The sequence below is a fragment of the Strix uralensis genome, chromosome 1, assembly GCF_047716275.1.
Source record: "Strix uralensis isolate ZFMK-TIS-50842 chromosome 1, bStrUra1, whole genome shotgun sequence".
Classification (NCBI taxonomy): Eukaryota; Metazoa; Chordata; class Aves; order Strigiformes; family Strigidae; genus Strix; species Strix uralensis.
This window is the reverse complement of record NC_133972.1, coordinates 12,198,608-12,220,318: the sequence shown is the minus strand read 5'-3', so window position 1 is coordinate 12,220,318 and position 21,711 is coordinate 12,198,608. Positions and strand designations below refer to the sequence as shown.

Genomic DNA, 21,711 nt, shown 5'->3' with positions numbered 1-21,711 from the left:
CAAATGGGTTGTAAAGGTGTATTTAATGGGATTTAGTCCTGCAATTGGTATTTGGGCAACAGTTCTATTGATAACACTCTGGAGTTACACAGCAAATCTGTCCTTGTGCTGTCTGAGCTGTGCTAATGGGTATAAAAGTTTAGTTGATGTCTGAAGAGCATAGAGTAGCACAGGAATATGAAAACAAATCCATTGGATGAGACTCAGGGCCCAGGTAGCTACATATTCTGTGACCAGGAACTGAGAAAAAACAGATGCCAATGAGAACAGGATAAACCTATCTAACATTTTTCTTGAGTACTCTCCCAGCTTAAAACAGTTTGCAGCTGACAGTCTTCCTGAATAATTAGATATGGTTTTAAGATTTTACACAGCTAACCTTTAGAGCATGATAGAATTGAGAGGTAAAGTACATGATACTTCCCAAATCAACTGTTTAGGGGTAAGCCACATAGAAAACCTTTCCAAGTTTCAGGTACTTAGACTAAGCAGACACTTTCAACTTACTTAATTACAACATAAATAAGAACAAACAAAAAAAGAATGTGAGGATTTTGAACAACACTGAAATATTTTTTAACAAGCAATCTCAAAAATTCAAATCCTATTAATCAGGCTTCTAAAACATATGACCATTTAAAAGAAGTATTAGAAGACATGAACAATAAAGTAGAAGTAATTCAAAGTAATCCCATTATTTGTCATCTGTTTGCAAGTCTGATTAACAGTGGAGTCAGTGGTTCCCAGTCTTCCCCAGAATGATTAGGATTTTTTTTTTCAGTAAAAGTGAAAATTATCACAAAATAACCTAACTCTGTATTAAGAAAAAACACCAAATACATCACTAAACCCAGTATGGAAAAAAAAAATACTGAGTCTAACACACTCACATAATGTTTTTCATTTGTGCCCACAAAAGCAAAAGAGGTAAACACCTGTTTGCAGATTGATAGTCTATGATACAAAACAGACAGCAGGAAAGATTTACATCTTCATAAGCAGCAGAAATGAAGATCAAGTTCCTTGTACAGCATCAGAAAGAACCTCCTGCTTTGTAGCTGTGCTTCAGTAGGATAGTAATTGGCACCATGGGCTGGAAAAACAAATTAAAAGCTCCCACTGGCCCTCATCATTTATTTCTGAATAAATCAGTCAACTGCTGGAAGGTTATATTTGCTTTATTTTATATATAAATAACATTTACAAAAATTAAATTTCATGTGGTTAGGATTGCAGTTCATACTCCACATACTAAGTATTTTGCTCTTGGAAGAAATGCTGGCCACAAAGTGTCAAAGCTAAGGCAGCAGACCGTTCTGGAATGGGTCCTGTGACAAGCAAAAGGAGGTTTGGGGATTTTACAGGTGACTTTCTACAAGATAGAGCGAAGTGGAGGCACAATACTGTCTTAACATTTACTGCCAAAAGGAAGCAAGTCCTTAGAACACGACAGTCCCTAACTACATAAGGGCAATTTTCAGAAACCTCAGCTATAGCACCATCTCCCTTTCAATCAATGGATATCTCTTTTCAGAGACTCCTTCCTGAAGTTTTGCATTTACACAAATCATCTTTTGGTCCTAAAGAAGCACTGAGAGTACATCGACAGCACATACTCACATGCTGCTACACCACGACAAGTGACTCAACCGGTTAGGCCGCAAAAAGCAGCGCAGCTGTAATACCCTAGGGCCAATTTACCATGCTGGTTTAGAAATAGCTCCATTTTTTTTTCCTACTCAACGCTATCAAGTGATGTAAATGTATTCTGACTGCCCTCAAAAATTTACTCTTGTAAAGGAAAGAAGCTACATAAACAGATCAAAGTTGTTGGCTCGGGGAATTTAGCAGCAGAACTATGTAGCACATGGGACCACCACTGATACACCAATGTACCACCACCGTGATTGATTGCTTTATTCTTAGAAACAAGAATTGTTCCTTCAGTCACAGAAACAAGTGATTTCTCTCAAAATTATAATTTAAAAAGTACATCACACAAGTAGTATTTGGACATCTGCATTTCTGACAATTTATTTCCTCACACAAGCAAATTCTTTGCCTTTTTACGTTCAAGTTTTCTGGTTTGATGGCTCAGTCAAAAGGATAAATTGACACAACTTGGTTACTCAAATGACATATGACTAGAAGTTTTTCAGGGTGAGGCACAGATCTGTGTAGATGTCTAGAAAGAAAGCAGGTATCTTGGACTCATGAGATAATACAAAACTCTACCTCTTCCACATTAATTTTTTTCCAAATACTAAGTTGTAGAAATTCTGCTTGCAAACACAGTATAAAACAAATAACGATTAAAACTGTCACATTTGATTCTTTAGCTACTTTATTCATATGGTGAATGCAAGAAGTGAGGAATGATAGTTTGAAAAACTGTCCTGGCAGCATAGGGAGAACTAGCTCCTTAGCTTTGATTTACATCGAACTACGATCGTAACTTTTTGTTTAACTTCTTTATGAGACTACTGCCCTACAATATTTAATCCTTGTGTTTTATAAGTTAAAACTGTTCCCAAATCTTGCAGAAATTCATATTTAGAACTAATATACTCTTAAAAGCACCAGTACTTTTGATTATATATTGATGGCCACCTCAGATATCAGAGTCATTACACGTGAGAAGCATAATAACCTCTTAAACTTCCTGCTGCATCCCCTAAAGCTAGTTCTTTACTGCAAAAGGAACCAGTTACCAATCTGTGCAAACATGTAGTTTCCACTGAGAATTACAAAGCAACACATCAGTGCAGGGCAGAAAAGCACTGAAGTATTCAATTAATTTCTTTCTGTATCTAAAACCTGCAAGGGTCATACTCTAAGCTACCCTCCTCAAAATCAGACCATCATTAAATTTGATGAAGTTTCACGTATTGATCCTGAGGTGTACAACAAATAACTGACACCACTTAGTTCAGTATTTCAAGACGTCAGGAGTTATCTGTTGGCTTGTTCCAAACCCACTGAGGGAGTATCTTAATAATTGTGCCTGTTCTCCCGATCTATGTATAATTGTCCTTCATTTTTAACTCTACTAGCATCTTGCTCTTAAGAACATACGGCAGCGGAATATTAAAAGGCAAGATTTTCTCTGCAATGCACTACCAATTTTAAATATCCAGTCTTCCAGCTTCACAGGATGCCTTTATTTACTACTCAAGAAACAAAATGGCTAATGGTATATCTGTATCATCTACTTTGCTCTTGTATTCCTAATTACTTAACTCTCTGAAATACAAAGACAACCCACTTCTCCAACTGTCACGTCTGAACTCTTATTATTCTAATTACTAGCTCCCAAAATTTTTCTTAAGACTTTCTTTTATTAACACTCATTCTTTGAATACCAAGTAGCATTTTGACTACTTCTACACATTAAACGAGGAATTTTTTTTTTTAAGCTTTCACATACTATCAGGATCTTCATTTAAGAACTACTATGTGAAAATCTACAGAATGCTTTAGGAAAAGATGGTTAGATGGCCACAGTAGTTCCTTCTGATCACAGCAACATTATTTTATTTTTTTTTTTTAGGAAAAAAATTGAGGTTTCCAAGCTACCTTTCATATGCAATGTTTTTCACCTATAGATTGTTCCTCTCTCAACCCTCTTCAGTTGTCCACATAACTTCTGAAATACGGTACCCAGAAGCAGACTTAGCCTTCCAACTGAGACCTTACCAATGTGGAACAGGGCAGAGAAACAGTCATTTAGGCCATATTTGCCTTTATATAATCCAGTATGATACTAGTCTTTCATCTAACAATATGACATCGACTCATGTTCAACTTCAATCATATCTCACCATTACCACATCTTCCAAGAACCCTTCTCTAACCCAGTGTTCCCCGTACTGTATTAAAAAGACTTGATGATTTCTGGTTAAGCACAGTACGTTGGACTTTCTCCAACCTTTAATTCTACCCTTGACTCTTTTATTTGTGTAAACAATTCAGTCAAGGTCCTTTTTAATTCTAATCCTGCTGTATAAATTTACTCCCTTTCAGCTTTGTGGATCTTCAGAGCTGCACAGAGCTCTCAGGCCATTAAAGAGCATCTTTTAACTTCATCACATGACTGCCCACAGGGCTGTGGTAACACAGGGACTGTTGGGAATGCTTTAAATCCCTGGCTTCGGGAAGAAAAACTGAGCAGAGTTCCTGAGGCCAGCCCTTCATGACTTTTCTGAGAGTTAGCCACACCCCCAGAAACTGTTTTAAAGGAGAGTATAAGGCTGCAACGGAAGTGATATCTGTAAATCAGCTCAGATTCCTCCTACCCTTCAACTCTAAAACCCACAATAAATGCCCTGTAGCTCATGATCACGTGAGATTTTAGGGCTCATCCACATTCTATTCTATCACTTATTTTGAGAAAAAATATCTGGCAATATCAGTTCTGAGGTATTGCCTTCCATGTCAATCATGAAATACCAACAGGTATTCTTTACACAACATGAATGTTAAGATACCAGGGAGTGTCTGATCACTCTTGAACCAATTTTTTTATTACTTCTTGTACATCACACTTCCCTAGCTTGTCTACGAAAGCATTACTCAAAAGCATCAAAACTTTACTACATTCAAAATATACAGCACAAGGTTTATCACCCCATTATACATAGGTAATTATATGCTCCCAATAATGATTTGTGTCTCCACAAATTCACAGTCTGTTACGCAACTCCTCAAAAACTCTTCTCATAGACTATTTTATCTCTAGATCCTGATTACTAACTTGTCTTAACTGCCCACCTAGACAACTTCAAGCTACCAAAAAAAAAAAAAAAAATGACAGATCAAGTCTTTAATCTGTCCATCTTCCAACTGCATAATGCAAAAACTTAACAGATTGGAGAGGCTTGATTTTCATTTCCAATACTGGAAGGCTCTATTTTTGTCAAATCAAGCTCAGGTAGAAGCTTCATATTTTTTCCCCTTCAAATGCTTTATTCAATCACTGTCAGCACTTAAGTTCATACCTCAAGGCTTGCAAACCTGTGCTTTTTGTGTTTATTTGAGAGGTATAATGTTCACAGTTTTCCAGACCTGCTTCCTTGTTCTTAAGCCACATTAAGTACTGGAAGCACGACACCCAGTCTATTCTGACAATGCCTCTTTTGACATATCAGTCTCTGACAGTGCAGTATCTTCTATTATTAGAAAACAATACATCTGTTGAAAATTTCTCTGTGGACATCTTTTACTGAAGACTGGTACGAAGACACCAATCCTCTTTTCTGCAGTTTCCAGCTTCCTTAATTACCTCATTCTCCAAATTGTTCCTGCTTTTAATATATTTAAAAGACTGTTGTAACTCTTCTTAGTTAATTCTCCTAATTTCTATTTCATTCTGCACATCATCCTGTTTGTATTGGCTATTTGGCCTATTTGGCTCAACCAGACTGCACATTTTGCTATGCAGGCTTTTTTTGCCACCTTATTTTTTTCCCCCCCTCCAATTTGTTGTGCCTAGTTTAAGGGTCATTTTGCCTTTTTGTAATTACAGAAAAAAAAAATCCTCTCTTTAGTAATTTTGCGCCACAAATTTTAATAACTTTTGAACAGATTACTGATCAAGACCATTTCTATAGTTGCTATTATTTAGTGACAACTACAATCATTGCTTGAGCCAGCTTCTGAATACAACTTAGTTTCCTACTTGTATGCTATCAAGAAATAATTTACAGTATCAAGAAATTATCTTGCCAAATGATATCGTATTATGAAATACACACCATTTTTTTAAGTAGGAGCTATCATTTTGTTGGCAGGTAATCTATCAATTGGTACCAGACAATTATATCCAAAGTATAACCAACTAGAAACCACAAGAACATCCATCGTTGGGGGAAGGAGTGGGCACAAAGACACAGACACTCCGAGTTATCTGTAATTTTATAGGCCAGAATCATTTGGTAAGAGGGAGTCTACACACTGCACCTAATCCAAGGCAGTTCCACATCTTACCACAGCTAGTTCACAAATTAGAGGTTCTGAAGAACACTTTGGCTAGCCTTTGCCCAGCAAAACACACTGCGGTTGGCTTTTCTTTCCTGTTGTGAAAATATGAGAGGCAAAATAGGATATGCATCAAAATTATAACATTATCTCTTCTCATGAGAAGCGACTACAAATTATCGGTACAAAACAAGACGTACTGGGAAGTACCAAATGCTGGTTCTTTTGAGTTATCATTGATTTTTATGTAGCTGGGTGAAGAACTATTTTCCTTCTCATAGATTCATCAGAATCACTCAAAAGACACATACAGTTTACTTATTATTTTTGAAGAAAAGTGTTAATTTATGGATCTTAAGGACTTTATGGATCATTATTATGGTTCACTTATGGATCTTAAGTACATTAAAAAAAAGTTACATATACAATTCCAGATTCAGACTCATATGAAACTCAGGTGACACACAACACTTACATAAAACTTTTGCCATTCTTTCCAACTAATTTTTGCCTTTTTACAGCAATACTGTTTGCCAACAAATGAATTAACAGTTTCATACAGTCAAAGTATTTGCAAATTCAGAGTTAAGACTAAATTCAGGGTAAAGACTGTAAATTCCCAAGAAATGTCATCCGTTACAGTAACACAAAGTTAATAAAAATACCAATCCCAAAAATATTATGTTCGTAGTTTCTTTTGGTTGAACTAAGAATGTTTCTAAAATTTTCTATCATTATATATTCAATTTCTTTCATGCATAAATACACCAAGTCTTTATAGGAATAAAATTACTTTAAAAGGCAGAAAACTAAGTATCTCATCCATATTTTAAGAAATAAAATGACAGAAAATAAAATACTGAAACAAGATTTTGTAATGTCATGAGCAACATACAAAGCAACCTGAGTATGTTACAAAGTATTACTTCCTAGAAAAGAAGGAAGGAAAGGGAGAAGACAAAAAAAACCTGAGGAACACCATCTTTGGCAACACCTGTACACAAGAGAAGAGTAAGCACAATCACTCAAATTAGCAGAGCAATGGGATGGGGCAGAGAACCTGAGAGGAGCAGCTTTCATCATTCAAAAACAAACTATAAAATTCTTTTAAAACATTCTGTCTTCAGAAACTCCAAGAAAAAAAAAAGAAAGTGCTTTCATTTGAAAACAATGTTGTCCTTTTAAACAGTGCCCCCTCCTGTTCAGAAATAAACTGTGACTTTCTTATTCGAAGCGCTACACAGACCATACCAATAGCAACAAGTGGTCACTCCCTTGTGACCTGTACATGATTTACTTTAGCCAGCCAATTTTCAAAAACTTAAAACAATCTCAACCACAGAACTGTCAAAACATATTATATTTAAACTAGTTCTAAGATTACTCTCATCAGCAAAGCCAACTTGTGAGTGAGAACGGACAATTTGGAGCTCAAGAGCACTCAATGCAGCAGGAACGCTGAGAAATGTCCCAGAAATCCTCACAACCCTGCAACAGCCACTGCAGGGCTGGATACATTCAATCAGAGCTGTTTGGATAAGAAACTCAGTTTGCTAATCACGACTTCCAAAATGCCATAAAAGAGACAGCATCTGGCTTACTATGTTTAAACTCTTCACCTACATATGACCCCGAACTTTCTGAAAAATTATGCTGTATTTCATTTTACTATCACTAAAAATTTGCAGCAGTCCAAAACTCAGAAACAGGCAATTCCATACAAACATTATTCCTGTATTTAAGAAAAAATGCTCAATTCTGAATACGTTATAAAGTAACATACCTTCTGACTTTTAAGGAGCACGTCTTCCAGATTTTACATTCTGCTACAACATGTGTCTATTCAGCTGAACCAGTCACCTCTGTATACACTCCATTAACAAAAAGCATTTTATGTAAAAGAGTCTAATCTTGACCTTTAAGCCGTGTAAGAATGAGAATTTTGAATGTTTTCAGAATTTCTCACAGAACGTTTCTGCTGTTCTTAAGCACAAAACCAGGGAGGGAAGCAGGTTTTGTTTTTTCTACTGTAGCAAAACACTTAGAGCTGTTTACTTAAAATCTCAAGAATTTCTGTTCTTTGGAGTGAAGACCTGAAAGAATGGGAGACCTTTTTGTCACAGCTATGTTTTTTAATTAATGCTGTTATTTTTTTATTTCCACTAGAAAAATCCTCAAATCCAGCTTTAAAGTATCATGGAGGCTGGGAAATACGCACTCTCCAAGGAAATATTTGTTATTGCTTCAAGGCTAAAATCTCCAAATATTCAGTCCACAAAGCACACACTCCATCATATCACACATCCCAGCAGTTTGTTCTGACAAATGTATGTACGATGTCCCCACAGACCAAATTAGCATATTCTAGCCCAGTTTTTATTTGTATTTACTGCTCACACTTACTGTGCATGAGGACAGCTCACAAAAACTGAGCATAGAAAAGGGTACCCCCTCTGCTCAATCCCTCCTAGCACTGCAATGTACGAAAGGAGAAACAGAAAAAAATGAAGGTTAGAATGAAGGTTCTGAAGGACTGGAGAACATGATTAGTTGGAAACAGAAGTTGGTAGGAAAATACGAGCCTGAAGCCAAAGGAGGTCAGTGACACTGATGTTTGGTGAGGAACTGAACTGGAGACGGGAAGAGTCTGAACTGGCTAAACTGGGCAATCAAGGCTAGGAAACGACAGGGGGAGTGTACAGGCCAAGAAGGAAGGGAAATAGATGTCACAAAAATACCAAGAAGAGGGCACAAAAGCATCATGTAGGTGGGAGGCTGCAAAGAAGAGTAATACTAGTCTGTAGGCCACCAGAAGTGAGGAGAAAGGGAGGCTAGGAGGAACCATAAAGTACTAAAATTGGGATTGATTAGACCAGATTTCATGGTGATAACACAACTTAAAGCAAGGAGGACAAAGGAAATAATAAATGCAAAGTCAATGACATCTCTGTGATATTTTACCTACCATCCAGAAGGAGAAATAAGTTTAATGGAATACATACAGGTGTTGTTATATTGCAGGTGGCACATATGAACCATTCATGACCACATGACCAATGCAAATATACTCCGAGGACAGTCCAGCCTCATCTGGCTCAACATCAAGCAATATTAAATAGAAACAGGACACACAAGAACAGTATCACAAGGAGCGCACTCATTAAGCATCTGAACCACTTCAAGGATCTGGCAAACAACCTAATCCATAACCAGGTAGTGGTTACTAACACTGTAACCATGAACACAAAATGCTGAACCAGCTGGTGACTGGGATAAAAATGTTCTAGAAGGTAAGCCCTTAAAAAGAAAAGGCTACCAGTTAGTGCTATCAATTAGCAACTGTCATGGTTTGAGCTCAGAGGGCAACTGAGCATCACGCTCACTCCCCCACCTTCTCCCGCAGCACTGAGAAGGGGCAAATAAGCGAAACCGTTGCTCACTCCCTCCTTCCCCCAAGCTCTGGGAAGGAGAGAAAAAAAAGACCCAGGAACTTGAGATAAGGATAAGGAAGGATGACCTCATCCTTTAAGGCACAGACAAAAAACAGACTCCTTAGGGCAAGAAAAAAGAACATAAATTTAATACAGACACTAACAACAACACTTAACAGACAGAGTAGGATCATGAGAAGCATTACCACATCTTGAAAACACCTTCCCCCACCCCTCCCTTCTTCCCAGGCTCAGCTTCGCTCCCGGTATCTCTATCTCCTCCCCTCCAACGGCGCAGGGGGCAGGGAATGGGAGGTGTGGTAAGTCCCGCCACTTTTCCATCTCTGGGTGGGGGAGAGACGGGGGGAAACTTCTGGCATCCCTCCCCTGCTACAGCGCAGTCCCCCTCTCACAGGAGACAGTCCTCCACAAACCAACTCCGACATGAGTCCCTCCCACGGGCATGTGGGTCACCCCCGCGTCTTGCAGTCCTCCCAGCACCTGAACTACAACAGTGGCACCTTCCTCCCATGGGATCCTGGTCTTCACTGGGCACAGTCATCTGGGTCGGTGTGGGGCTTCCCACAGGCTGCAAATAACTATCTGCTCCACTGCAGACCTCCATGGAGGGGGGGCAGCCCTGCTGTCTCACCACAGATACAGGGCACTCTGTTCTGACACGCCTCCCCACCTTCTGCTCCTTTCTTCCACTGACCTCGGTGTTCACACAGATATTCGCGTCGCAACTTCTCCTCACAACTCCCCCAAATGCCCCCAGATTCCCCTTCTTAAATACATTATCACAGAGGCACAGCCACTGTCGCTAATTGGCTCGTCCTTGGTGCAAAGGCAGGTCTGACTTGGAGCCAGGGGAACTTCAAGAAGCTTCTCACAGGGGGACATGGCTGTAGCCCCCTCCCCTGCTACCAAAAAGCCCCACCACTCAAACCAGGACATGACTCTGAGGTCTGAAGACAAATACAAGACCCATATTTTCACACAAATTTTGTCACAAATCACAGTCTTTAAAAAGTGAAAACACCGCTCCTCCAAAGTGATAACAACGATAACAGTGTGACAACCATGATAATGATAAGAATCATAACTATTTGAGCACACACTCTCTGGGGTAGCACAAAGGAAGGATATAATAGTCTAGAGTCAGAAAATTACTTACCATATTTTTGGATGGCCCCTAAATTTAAAAAAATTTCAATATCCAATTTGATTTACTTATACTTGCATTCAACAACTGAATGAGACCAAAAAAACAAGAAACTTAAAGACATCTTGATCACAGCTGCTATACAAGTTACGCTGTAGGGTGAAACTGATTCCTTCAAATTACTTGTTTATTAATTGCATTCCATACCTATGAAGTTTAAACTTGAAAGTTAATATGGTTCCAAAAACAAGAAACAAAAACATTCCAGACAGTTTCATTAATGAGTTAACTAAATGGATAAAGGAAGCAGTGTCCAGTAATCATTTGTAATTTTTTTAATGAATCAGCTATAATGTCTTCAGCATGTATACTAACAAGAAAACACAAGAAAATCAAAAATTAAAGTTGGAAAAACACTTTGATTCTGACACACCAGACATGTTTATTTCTTGGTTATTTGTTATCAAATCTTATGCCAAAATGTCTGCCTCTACATACTATCACATCTAAAGCGTAATATGGTTCATGATAGTCATTAACAATGACCAACATAATTTTGCCTATTAACAATAGTTATGATACATAAAATACACCCTTAAAAAAAAAAATCATACTCAACACTGGCTGAGTTAAACAGCATAAACTATTCCAATCTCCTGCTCAGAGACCTCAGAACATAATTCACGTTATATCGTGTATCCGTTATCCTTCACAGGACTTGCAAACAGCAAAGGGCTTGAGAACTAACATATTTCTATTATCTCTTGTATAGCCTGTACATGAGATGCCAAATGATGGATGAAACCCCACTGTTTAGATGTAAAAGGAGTTGCTGTAACCAAGATAATTTGTCTCAACAACGTTCAACATTTGGGAAGACAACTAGTCCATTTAATTCAATGTTCTAGGCCAGCACACCTCTTACATCTGACAAACAACATTTCTCTTTGGATCTTCCTTAACTCATATTTTCCATATGCCTAGCTAGGCATTTTATATACACATAACTTTCTATGGCATTACTAAAAAACCTGAGACTGTGTTCTCAGCCTCTTCCTATCTGAAATATTACATCTGAGCTCTCAGGAACCTACAAGATTCAGTGTGTCTCAGTTCATTCCACTTCAACACCAATCCTTATGCCTTTATGTTGTCACAAGCACAGCTCCTGTCTTGAGTGGGGAACTGAGCACTTCTTGATGGCCTTTCAGAAGGCAGTTACCTGCTTTCTACACCAATCTCTCACAAAACCAGCCATCCAGTTCAGATGCCTCAACTTACATCAACCTGGCTTTTGGGTCAAACATTGCAATACCCAGTGTCAAAACATCCAAGACACTCCTTACAGACAAATTTCTGTGCCCAAAGCCCCACTATTTTTAATAGGCCTCCACATCCAAGAAACCAGAAGAAAAAGAGTATCACTTGAACACATTGAATAGCAAGCAACATGGGTGAGAGGTGCCTTGCAAAAGCAAGGGATTGCCAGTTAGGTCCACTGTTTGCTTCAGAAAAGGAAAGTGAATTAATTCCTATGTTTACATGAACAGCTTGACATGTTCAGTTACTTTTTTGTTTGTGTGTTTGTACTGGCAAAGTTATGACATGTCTTAATAACAACACAGAATCGGACCAAAAGTTCACCTTGCTTGCATATACAACTACAGGTGATTTACAAATATTCATTTATCAATTTGTTCTAAGAGCCTTTTATATTGGATATTCAGATTAACAAAGTTTTTCAAATTGAATCCTTGCAACACCCTAACCTTCCCCGTAATAAATCGTAGTGTACTTAAACTTAGCTGTCATAAAGATGCTTTAATGCTTTTACCATCCTCCTTCGCTGTTTGTCTAGCCTTACTTGTGACCAAGAGGTCTCTTGGTCTTTTACCACTGGTCTTCACGTTTTAATCTGAGCTGCTAATCCAAGCAATTTTTATCAGCAAGTATTTTAACAACTTAATCTCCTTTTCACTGATTTTTTAAGCTAAACATTACTACAGCAAACATCTTCTAGTCTCTTCCCGTTTCCCTTCACAAAAAAAGAAAAAAAAAGTGTACTTGAACATAGTAGAGTCAACCACAGCACAGAATGGTGCTACAGAGCTTTTAGAAATCAGTCAGGAATTCTTTCTTCTTAAATCAGTTTTCTGCCTGATTGTGCCAAAAGAAAACTTACTGCCTAAGTAACACCATCATGCTCTCTCTGTGACAGATGTACATTTGGTCCTAGCCTAGTTGCCTCCTTTAAAGTATTTCCTGCCTTGAACTTAATTGATTTCTGATACACCTTTTTTTTTTTTAAGGGTACTAGAGATTTTATGTCTTTCTTCCTAGACGATGCATCATCCTTAAATAGATGTCCCTTGTCACCTGTTGGATGTCCAAGACTTAAGCAACCATAATTTAAGATCCCAAATTGTCTTATGGCTGCCTGACAAACAACATTTAGCTCTTACCTCCTGAACACCTTCAACCTCAAATGATCATTGTCCATGAATAAGCAAAAAAAAAAAATATTTAGTTCGGTATTTATGTATTTTTTTTAATGTTTATGTGTTTTTCATTATGTGTAAACTATGTGTTACACAAAGCTTTAAACAGCAAAATTGTATCATCTTTGTCCAACTTGTTTTAACAGTAAGATGAAAGTGTGCAGGAGGTGGAACCAGAGGTAAGTGACCTAGAAAGAGGATAGAGCTGCTGTTTGATCCTGCAAGTATATGGTTAGGAAAGACAAGGTTGACCTGGAGTTGAATTTGGCAAAAGATGGGAAGAGCAACAAGAAAGGATTCTGCAAGCAAATCAGTGACAGAAAGATAACTAGGGATGACGTGGACCTACAGCAGAACGAGGCAGGGAAAGGTGACAAAGGACATGGAGAAAGCAGAGGTATTTAATGCTGCCATTGTCTCTGTATTTACCAGGAAAGATGGCCCTTGGGAGTCCTAGTCCTGAGACTAGAGGGAAAGCATGCAGCAAGGAAGACTTACCCTCAGCAGAGGAAGTTAGGGAGCACTTACACAGAACATACAAAAATATGTATCGTTGTAGCAAAGGAGGCCAACAGTATTTTGCGATGCATTAGGAAGAGTGTCACCAGCAGGTTGAGGTCCCTCTACTCAGTACTGGTAAGGCCACACCTGGAGTACTGTGTCCAGTTCTGGGCTCCCCAGTACAAGACAGATATGGACTTACTGGAGCAAGTTTAGCACAGAGCCACAAAGATGGTTGAGACTGGAGCATGTGACACATGATGAGAGGGCAAGATAAGTGAGACTCTTCAGCCTGAACAAGAGAAAGCTCAGGGGGGATCTCAGCAATGCATATAAATACCCAGTGGGAGGGAATGAGCGAGAGGAAGCCAGACCCTTCTCAGTAATGCCCACTGTCAGGACAAGGCAATAGGCAAATTTTCCTGAACATGGGAAAATTTTTACTGTGAGGGTGCTCAGACACTGGAACAGGTTGTCCAGAGCAGCTGCGGAAATCCTCAAAACCCAGCTGGACATAGTCCTGAGAAACCTGCTGTAGCTGACCCTGCTTGAGCAGGGGGGGTTAGACTAGATGGTCTCAAGACGTACTTTCCACCTAAACAATTCTATGATTCTGTGAAATTAAATAGTATCTTTCCTTAGGATCTCACTTCAAGTAAGGTTTTTGTCCATTATCAGTAAAATACAAAAGCACTCAAAAGCTGACATGTAGTGTGAATGGAAAAACAGATTTACCAAATGAAAGGCCTTACGTAAATTGTAGCTTGGATATAATTTTTATTCTATTTCATCAATTATGGGTACAGCAACTAAACAAAAAAAAAAAGAAAAAAGGAAAAAACCACTTGACAGATTCCAGCTGAAAGATTACATGCACAAGCAAATGTGAAAAACATTGTGGTAACTAGCCACTGACCAACCTAAAAATGTATTTAAACAAAGAGATTCTCGGCAAGCCCTGAATGTAATTGCTTTTCTGCTCCTGTCTTCTTCAGACATATGCCACACAAACGTGATAAATACATCACAACAGACTAAAAATCTATTTGGTTCCTACTAAATGACATCAGTACCCAGTAACTAAAATGGCCAAAGCCATTTATTCTTCAGAAATTCAGAGGCAGAACAGGTTTGTAACTAAGATTTTAAACCGGTCTAAAAATATCTGCAATTTCTGTATTTTAATTTAATTGTATTTTAGCAGCAGACTTTATATGCACAGCTCCTTTAATTTTAGTGCTTGATCAAGATTTTTTGGGGTGTTTTTTGAGCAGTTCTTCAGATTTAAATTAGTTTTACATGTATGCAGTTCTTGATATTCAGATGTGTACTTTCCTTTCATTCTTCCCAGCATTTATCAAGTACCTACAACTCCCCTAACATTTCAGTTACCAGGTGACAGACTGTAGCAAACTAACGTAAAACTTCCACGAATGTATAACCTCACAATTCTAGAGAGACAGATGATTCAGGGTAATAAAGAACAATGAGATTGGAAACCTTCAATGTGTAAACTGATACAGTAAAACTGCTGGAGAAAAATAAAAATAATCTGAATTTTCAACTAGTTCAAAGCAAAATCCAAGGAGCCCAGCCAATCCTGGCTCATCTGAAGTCAAGGCTAGCATGGTAACGCCACTGTTGAACAACTTACAAGCTGTTGACATGGTTGCTGCCCCCCAATTTTTCTATACCTGTTTTTGAATGGAACAGTCAAACTCACTTAGTCTTTCAATTATCTTAACTGACATCAAAATGATATACTTCCATATAACCACATGACTTTTATAACAAGTCGACTGGAAAAAAGGAAATAATGAACACAAGTAATGGAAATTAAAATACCTGTTATTGAACAGTACACTATGTGAGGAGCAATCTTTTTAATGTCTTCATAACCTAGACCCATTTCAGCCAGTTTCCCAGGGACGTAGTTTTCCACAAAAACATCAGACACCGCTGCAAGCTTTAGAAAAGAAAAGAATGAGTAAGATTTGTTAATGAGCTTCCAAGAGTTCAATAAATTCCTCGTGTAACTTAATGTAAAAATCTCACTAATCAAAATGGCTCCAGTCTTTCTGACAAAAGAAAACTTACAAACCTGGGCAGATATTTTTTGGCCCGTTAGACCGTGCTTCTCTGCAAACTACATGTTAGAGATACCGTGTATCTAGAAAGAAGACTGTCAAAATCCTAAAAAGACTAGACAAAACTATAATATAGTTATAGTATCAGTATCACATCAATTTCCCAAGACTTGACAATATTTTACAGAACAATCATAACCTTTATACCTGCAAATCACTTGAGAAAAACAAGAAAGAATGCATCTTTGTCTTTCATACTTTCTCTACCTTAGAAATAATTTTAGAAATTGTTTTTCATTTTAAAATCATCAATTACAATTACTGTAACTGAAGTCATATAGCTCACTTCTTGCATGTAGAAGCAGAATAGGGAACCCAAAAATTTTATTGGGTTAAAATGAACACCTTAAAGTCACCTCAGTTAGAGTAGTGCTGTCAAGCTCTGCAATGTGACTTTCCCCATCTAAATGAATTACCGAGTCCAAAAATCTACTGAAGTTAAAGATCATCTAAGTAGATGGACTTGTGCAAAGCATTTGACACTGTCCCACACAACAACCATGTCTCTAAATTGGTGAGCCATGGGTTTGCTGGATGGACCCCTCGGTGCATAAAGAATTGTCTGGGTGGTCACACTCAGAGTTGCGATCAATGGCTCGATATCTGAGTGGGGAGCAGTGACGAGTGCTGTTCCTCAGGGATCAGTGTTGGGACCACCGGTGTTTAACATCTATTTTGGTGACATGGACAGTGGGATCGAGAGCACCCTCAGCAAGTTTGCCAATTACACCAAGTTGCATGGCACAGTTGACACGCTGGAGGGAAGGGATGTGCCATCCAGAGGGACCTGGACAGGCTGGAGAGGTGGGCCCATGCAAACCTCATGGAGTTCAACAAGGCCAAGTACAAGGTCCTGCACATGGGTCGGGGCAATCCCAAGCACAAATACAGGCTGGGCGAGGAGTAGGTTGAGAGCAGCCCTGTGGAGAGGAACTTGGGGGTATTAATGGATAGAAAACTGACTGTGAGCCAGCAATGTGTGCTCACAGCCCAGAAAGCCAACCATATCCTGTGCTGCATCAAGAGCAGTGTGGCCAGCAGGTCAAGGGAGGGGATTCTCCCCCTCTACTCTGCTCTTGTGAGACTCCCCTGCAGTGCTGCGTCCAGCTCTGGAGGCACCAACATCAGAAAGACATGGACCCACTCGACCGAGTCCAGAGGAGCTCACAAACATGATCAGGGGCTGGAGCACCTCCCCTGTGAGGACAGGCTGAGAGAGTTGGGGGTGTTCAGCCTGGAGAAGAGAAGGCTCCAGGGAGACCTTACAGTGGCCTTCCAGTACTTAAAGGGGCTACAGGAAAGCTGGAGAGGGACTCTTTATCAGGGAGTGTAGTGATAGGACCAGGGGTACCGCTTTTAAACTGAAAAAGGGTAGATTCAGACTAGATATTAATAAGAAATGCTTTCCTGTGAGGGTGGTGAGGCCCTGGCACAGGTTTCCCAGAGCAGCTGTGGCTGCCCCCTCCCTGGCAGTGTTCAAGGCCAGGTTGGACGGGACTTTGAGCAACCTGGTCTAGTGGAAGGTGTCCCTGCCCATGGCAGGGGGGTGGGAACTAGATGGTCTTTAAGGTCCTTTTCAACCCAAACCATTCTGATTAACATAAAACCTTCATGGGCTTTAAATTACACCTTTTCTGTCTTATAAAAGTTATAAATAGATAGATATATATATACACACACATGTTTCAATAAGACTAATATTAACTAAGAACTCCTGAACTAACAGAACTACATGTTAAAAGAAAGATGTATGCCTTGGGGGAGTTGTAGGTTTTTTTGCTTAGTTCCTCCCTGCCCCACCAGGAATTTAAGAAACTATTCCCTGACAGGCACACATGTTTGTGCACACTTTTTTAAGCATAACCTAAACCATTTAGTTTCTTAATGCTATTTGCATCTGAGAGTCACATTCTCTGACACTACGAAGTTGTTGTCTGATTAACATATAAAAGTGTATTAGACTAGATTCTATAAACTAATGTCATAACAACAGCAATTACAAGCATTTTCATTCTAACATGTTGGCTCTTCAGCTGAATTCAAGGCCAAAGAAGCTGCCAAGCCAGCAAGTATTTAACAGGAAAGACAGAAACTGACTCTTATTCAGCCAAGGCAGCACACAACTTACGAACGTTTTACCTGGATGCGCAGAAGAGACATTAATAACATTTACAGAAACTAATTTCAGCATACAGTAAATGTGCATTTTAAAATAGGTTATTAAGTATTTTTAAAGTGGCTATGTCAAGAACCTGTAGGACTATACTAAAATGAGAAACAGTCTCCAGATTCTTAATAAGCATTGCTGGGTTTCAATGGGGGACAGCTGGCTGGTTTGTTAATTCATTATTCTATAGAAGTGAACAGAACATAACTTTGTGGAAGTAATTAAAAAAATAGGTGTTTGTCACAAGAAGGTTCTCAAGAAGATCCAGTTTTCCACAGAGCTAAAGCAATTGCTAGTAAAAACAGAAGTAGGTCAGTCAGATCTACAGCTGTTTTAATCCTCTGTGCAGGATTAAGATCAAGCCACCAAAGTAAGGTAAGGGGAACACATTAGGGGCAAGCTATTTGTTCTTTAATAGTATGCCTTTATGAAAAATAAAGTTAAGGGGGTTTTATTTTCTATTTAAATCCTTCACAGTTCATACAGAAATACTTTTCAAACTGGTAACACTACAGCCTTAGCTTAATTCATTCAAGAGAAAATCAGTTACAACTTGTGCATTGCTTTCACTGGGATTCTATAACCTGTCCAATTTACAGTGGTTGTATGGGCTAAAATGGTTTGAGAGTTGTCCGTCTCATACTGAAGAATCATCACCTCCTACAAGCCACCGAGGAAGAAAGCGTGACATGCAGTTCTGTAACACAGAAAGCACCACACCTCTGGACTCGGCAACACACATGGGATGACGACAGTCCTAGGTGAGGATCCAGTGGGCCCAGTTTAGCAGTGTATATATTCTCAAAGAGAAACGACCACGACTTTTCAAAACATCCTGTTAGGTGCTTTGTCAGCTCTGCCACTGAAGTTTTCGTGACACTTGGAAACAGTCTTTAATGCATAAAGGCAGCAGTCTGTCTATAGTACTTTCTTTGTTGCTCACTGAACCAAGCATAGGCACCCAGGGTTCTGCCGTTGTGGAGAGCTGGATTCAGACTCTGATCCCAACAAACTGCATGTTCTTAAAGCTCAAAGGGATTTTCAGTCTCCATGGGGTTTTAAGTCCACTGTCAACTGAAATTTCACACTTTGTCCTATGAGTCCTCTGAACACGTCATTTGTGTTTTAACCTCTACTAACAGAGCAATACAACACTGACCTGAGTTAAAATACTGTGTACTCCAGATAGGACACTGATGTGCTCAACATCTATACCTCAGGAAAGGAAAAAAGGCATCATGCATGCCCAAGTAGTCATTAAATTGAATAACAATAACAAATAATGATGCTATTAACTTGATAAAGCAAACTATTCATAAGATTTGGAAGTTTTGTTTGAGGTTTGGGGGGGGGATTTGGTGAGGGTTTTTTGTTTTTTATAAAACTCCACACAGAGGAGAATATGCATACACACATATAAACATATATACACAAATACATATTTGTGTGTGTGTATGTGTGTGAATCGTGTGGATACCAAGTGAGAAAGCATGTAAGACACGATGACCTATCGGCTAAAGGTAATGGAAGAGAAGGAGGAGTGCCATCACCTCCCAGCAAACTGAATTCTCCCAAATTCTTCATGAAAAACAGAAAACTTAACTAATTAAGGCTAAATACTCAGGAGAAAGGTATCCTCAGGGTTCTTAAAATGAGCTTCTGACATAACTGCTGAATAATGCTCTAAAGAGATAGTGAGCCATACTACAACAAAAAGATGTCAGAGCGTGGGACTGGTGCACATACCATCCCTGAAGAAAAAAAAATAATTTTCATTCAAGAATACATACAAATATTTGGAAGGCAGTTAGCAGTGAGCCAAAAGCATTAGGAAGGAAGACAGGGCTTAAAGTGACACAGAATAAAGAAACATAAAAAAAGAAGACTAAAGAATAGTTTTGTGGGAATCATGTAATAGTGTAATTATGAAAGAGCAGACCCTCGGACAAGTATTTTGTAGTGCTGTGCCAAAGGAAGCAAAGCAGACAGGAGTCCTGATTTCTTCAGCTCACTTGATACTACTGGCTGAATTATCAAGGCTGTGCTTTTGTCATATCTGAAGACTCTCTACTCCTTTGTTTTTAATATGATTCTAGATTCTGAGATTTGCCCGCTTCTACCCATATGGAATTTACAAGAGGTGGAAACAAAATTTATTCTAGCCATGCTACCTTTCTTAATAAAGAAATTATAACCTTATTACTTTTCTTCGTAGGGCTTAGGCTCAGGAATCAATTCATATTTATCTATGAGTAACCAGTGTCACAAACTTGAATTTCTCCTTGCCATCAATTGCTTTATAGACATGAACACTACTTTGCATAGTAACAAATACACTGCTGAGTAATGCTCAATTCTATACACATCTGTCCTGATGTTACCAGGAGACAACCAAAAACAAAAGCTTCTTATAGATAATATTCTTTTTAACAAAACTTCAAACAGAAGTTATATTCTGGTTCCATCTGAGATGCAATAATAGAACGTCAAGACCTCTGCACCAAATACTTCCAAAAAATGTCACTCTAAATCAAGCAGAATGATGAACAACTCCACAAGTAGTCATGTTTCAATAATGCCTCATCACCTCACAGCACAATGTTGCTATATCACAGACAGGGATGCCATTGATTTAAGGAACAAAAAGCTGTAGTGGTTATGAAAGCAACTTTAATAAAGGATAGAAACTATAAGAAATGACTTTGTCACAGGAGATCTCGTCATTTCCACAGCTAGCGTGGTAAGTATTTAATAGAGGTAGTTCTCACACTAGAAGTTCCCTAACAACACATCTTAGGAAGTAATTCTCATACATGCAGTGACATCAAGCTAAGGACAAAATTAATATTGTTGCAGGCAGAAACCATTTGTCTGTAGCTCTAAGTACTCTTACTGCCAGCTATCCTATCTTCAGCATCATGACAGCTCCACATTACAGTGGTACAAGAGAGCTTACCTGTAGGAAAAGGGTGGGAAGCCCGGCACTGAGCTGACAGAGAGGATGCTGCTCTTGCATGACAAATGAGGGAGAAGAAAGTTGCTGCTTTGATTTTAAAATTATGTGGGATTTGAACTCAACCAGGCACCTGAGCCTCAAGCACAAAGGTTATACTGCAAATTCTTAAGTCACCAGCCGTTCAACTCCACAGACCATAAAAAGGTTCTCCGCATTGCAGGCAGAAAGTTACACATTTAAAACCAGAATCAAGTAGCAATCTTCCTGCACAGATGTCAAGACGGGAAAAGGGGAACTTCCTAACCACAAATAGTGGCAATCACATAAAAAGCTTACACTGAAGCCATCTTTTCTCCAGCTCATCCTGACTTCATAGGCCCAGCTGCCCTTAATTCTTCAAACAGGTCCAGCCCACACACATGGAATCAGTGGACATTTTGGATAGTTTTTCCTCTCACCATTTTTAAAGGTCAAATAACAAGCTAACCTTCTTATGCAAAAGGAACAATCTTCATAGCCCTTATTTAGAATGTGACTAGTTTATCCAAAAACACATCTGTGTTATACCATGCAAATTATTCCAAATTACAGTGTCTGTTTCCAAAACCTTTACAAGATAAACATACAGCTTCATAACAAATCAACAATAAATGGTTCCATTCTGCAAAGAGAAAAGGCACTGCAGAATCCTGGGCTTATAAACTCCAAAGATTTCCATATGAAGTGTCTTTTACATAGCTGACAGTAAAGAAAAAAGGTCAAAAGTATCAGACAACTTAACCTATTTCCATTTCATGCGATATTTACAACAAAAAATAATACCAGACAAATTCCACTTATTACAGGACACATATAGTCTCACTGTGAAAA

The 21,711-nt window shown here is 38.7% G+C and overlaps 1 protein-coding gene across 1 annotated transcript in view; it reads right to left on the bottom strand.

Annotated features, from left to right (window-relative positions):
* The window catches only part of SUGCT (succinyl-CoA:glutarate-CoA transferase), a 334,540-nt gene that overhangs the window by 303,975 nt on the left and 8,854 nt on the right, over window positions 1-21,711 (bottom strand). The window contains exon 6 of the mRNA XM_074891208.1: window positions 15,417-15,537. Within this exon, the coding sequence (XP_074747309.1) occupies window positions 15,417-15,537 (121 nt within the window). The remainder of the gene's footprint in view (window positions 1-15,416; window positions 15,538-21,711) is intronic.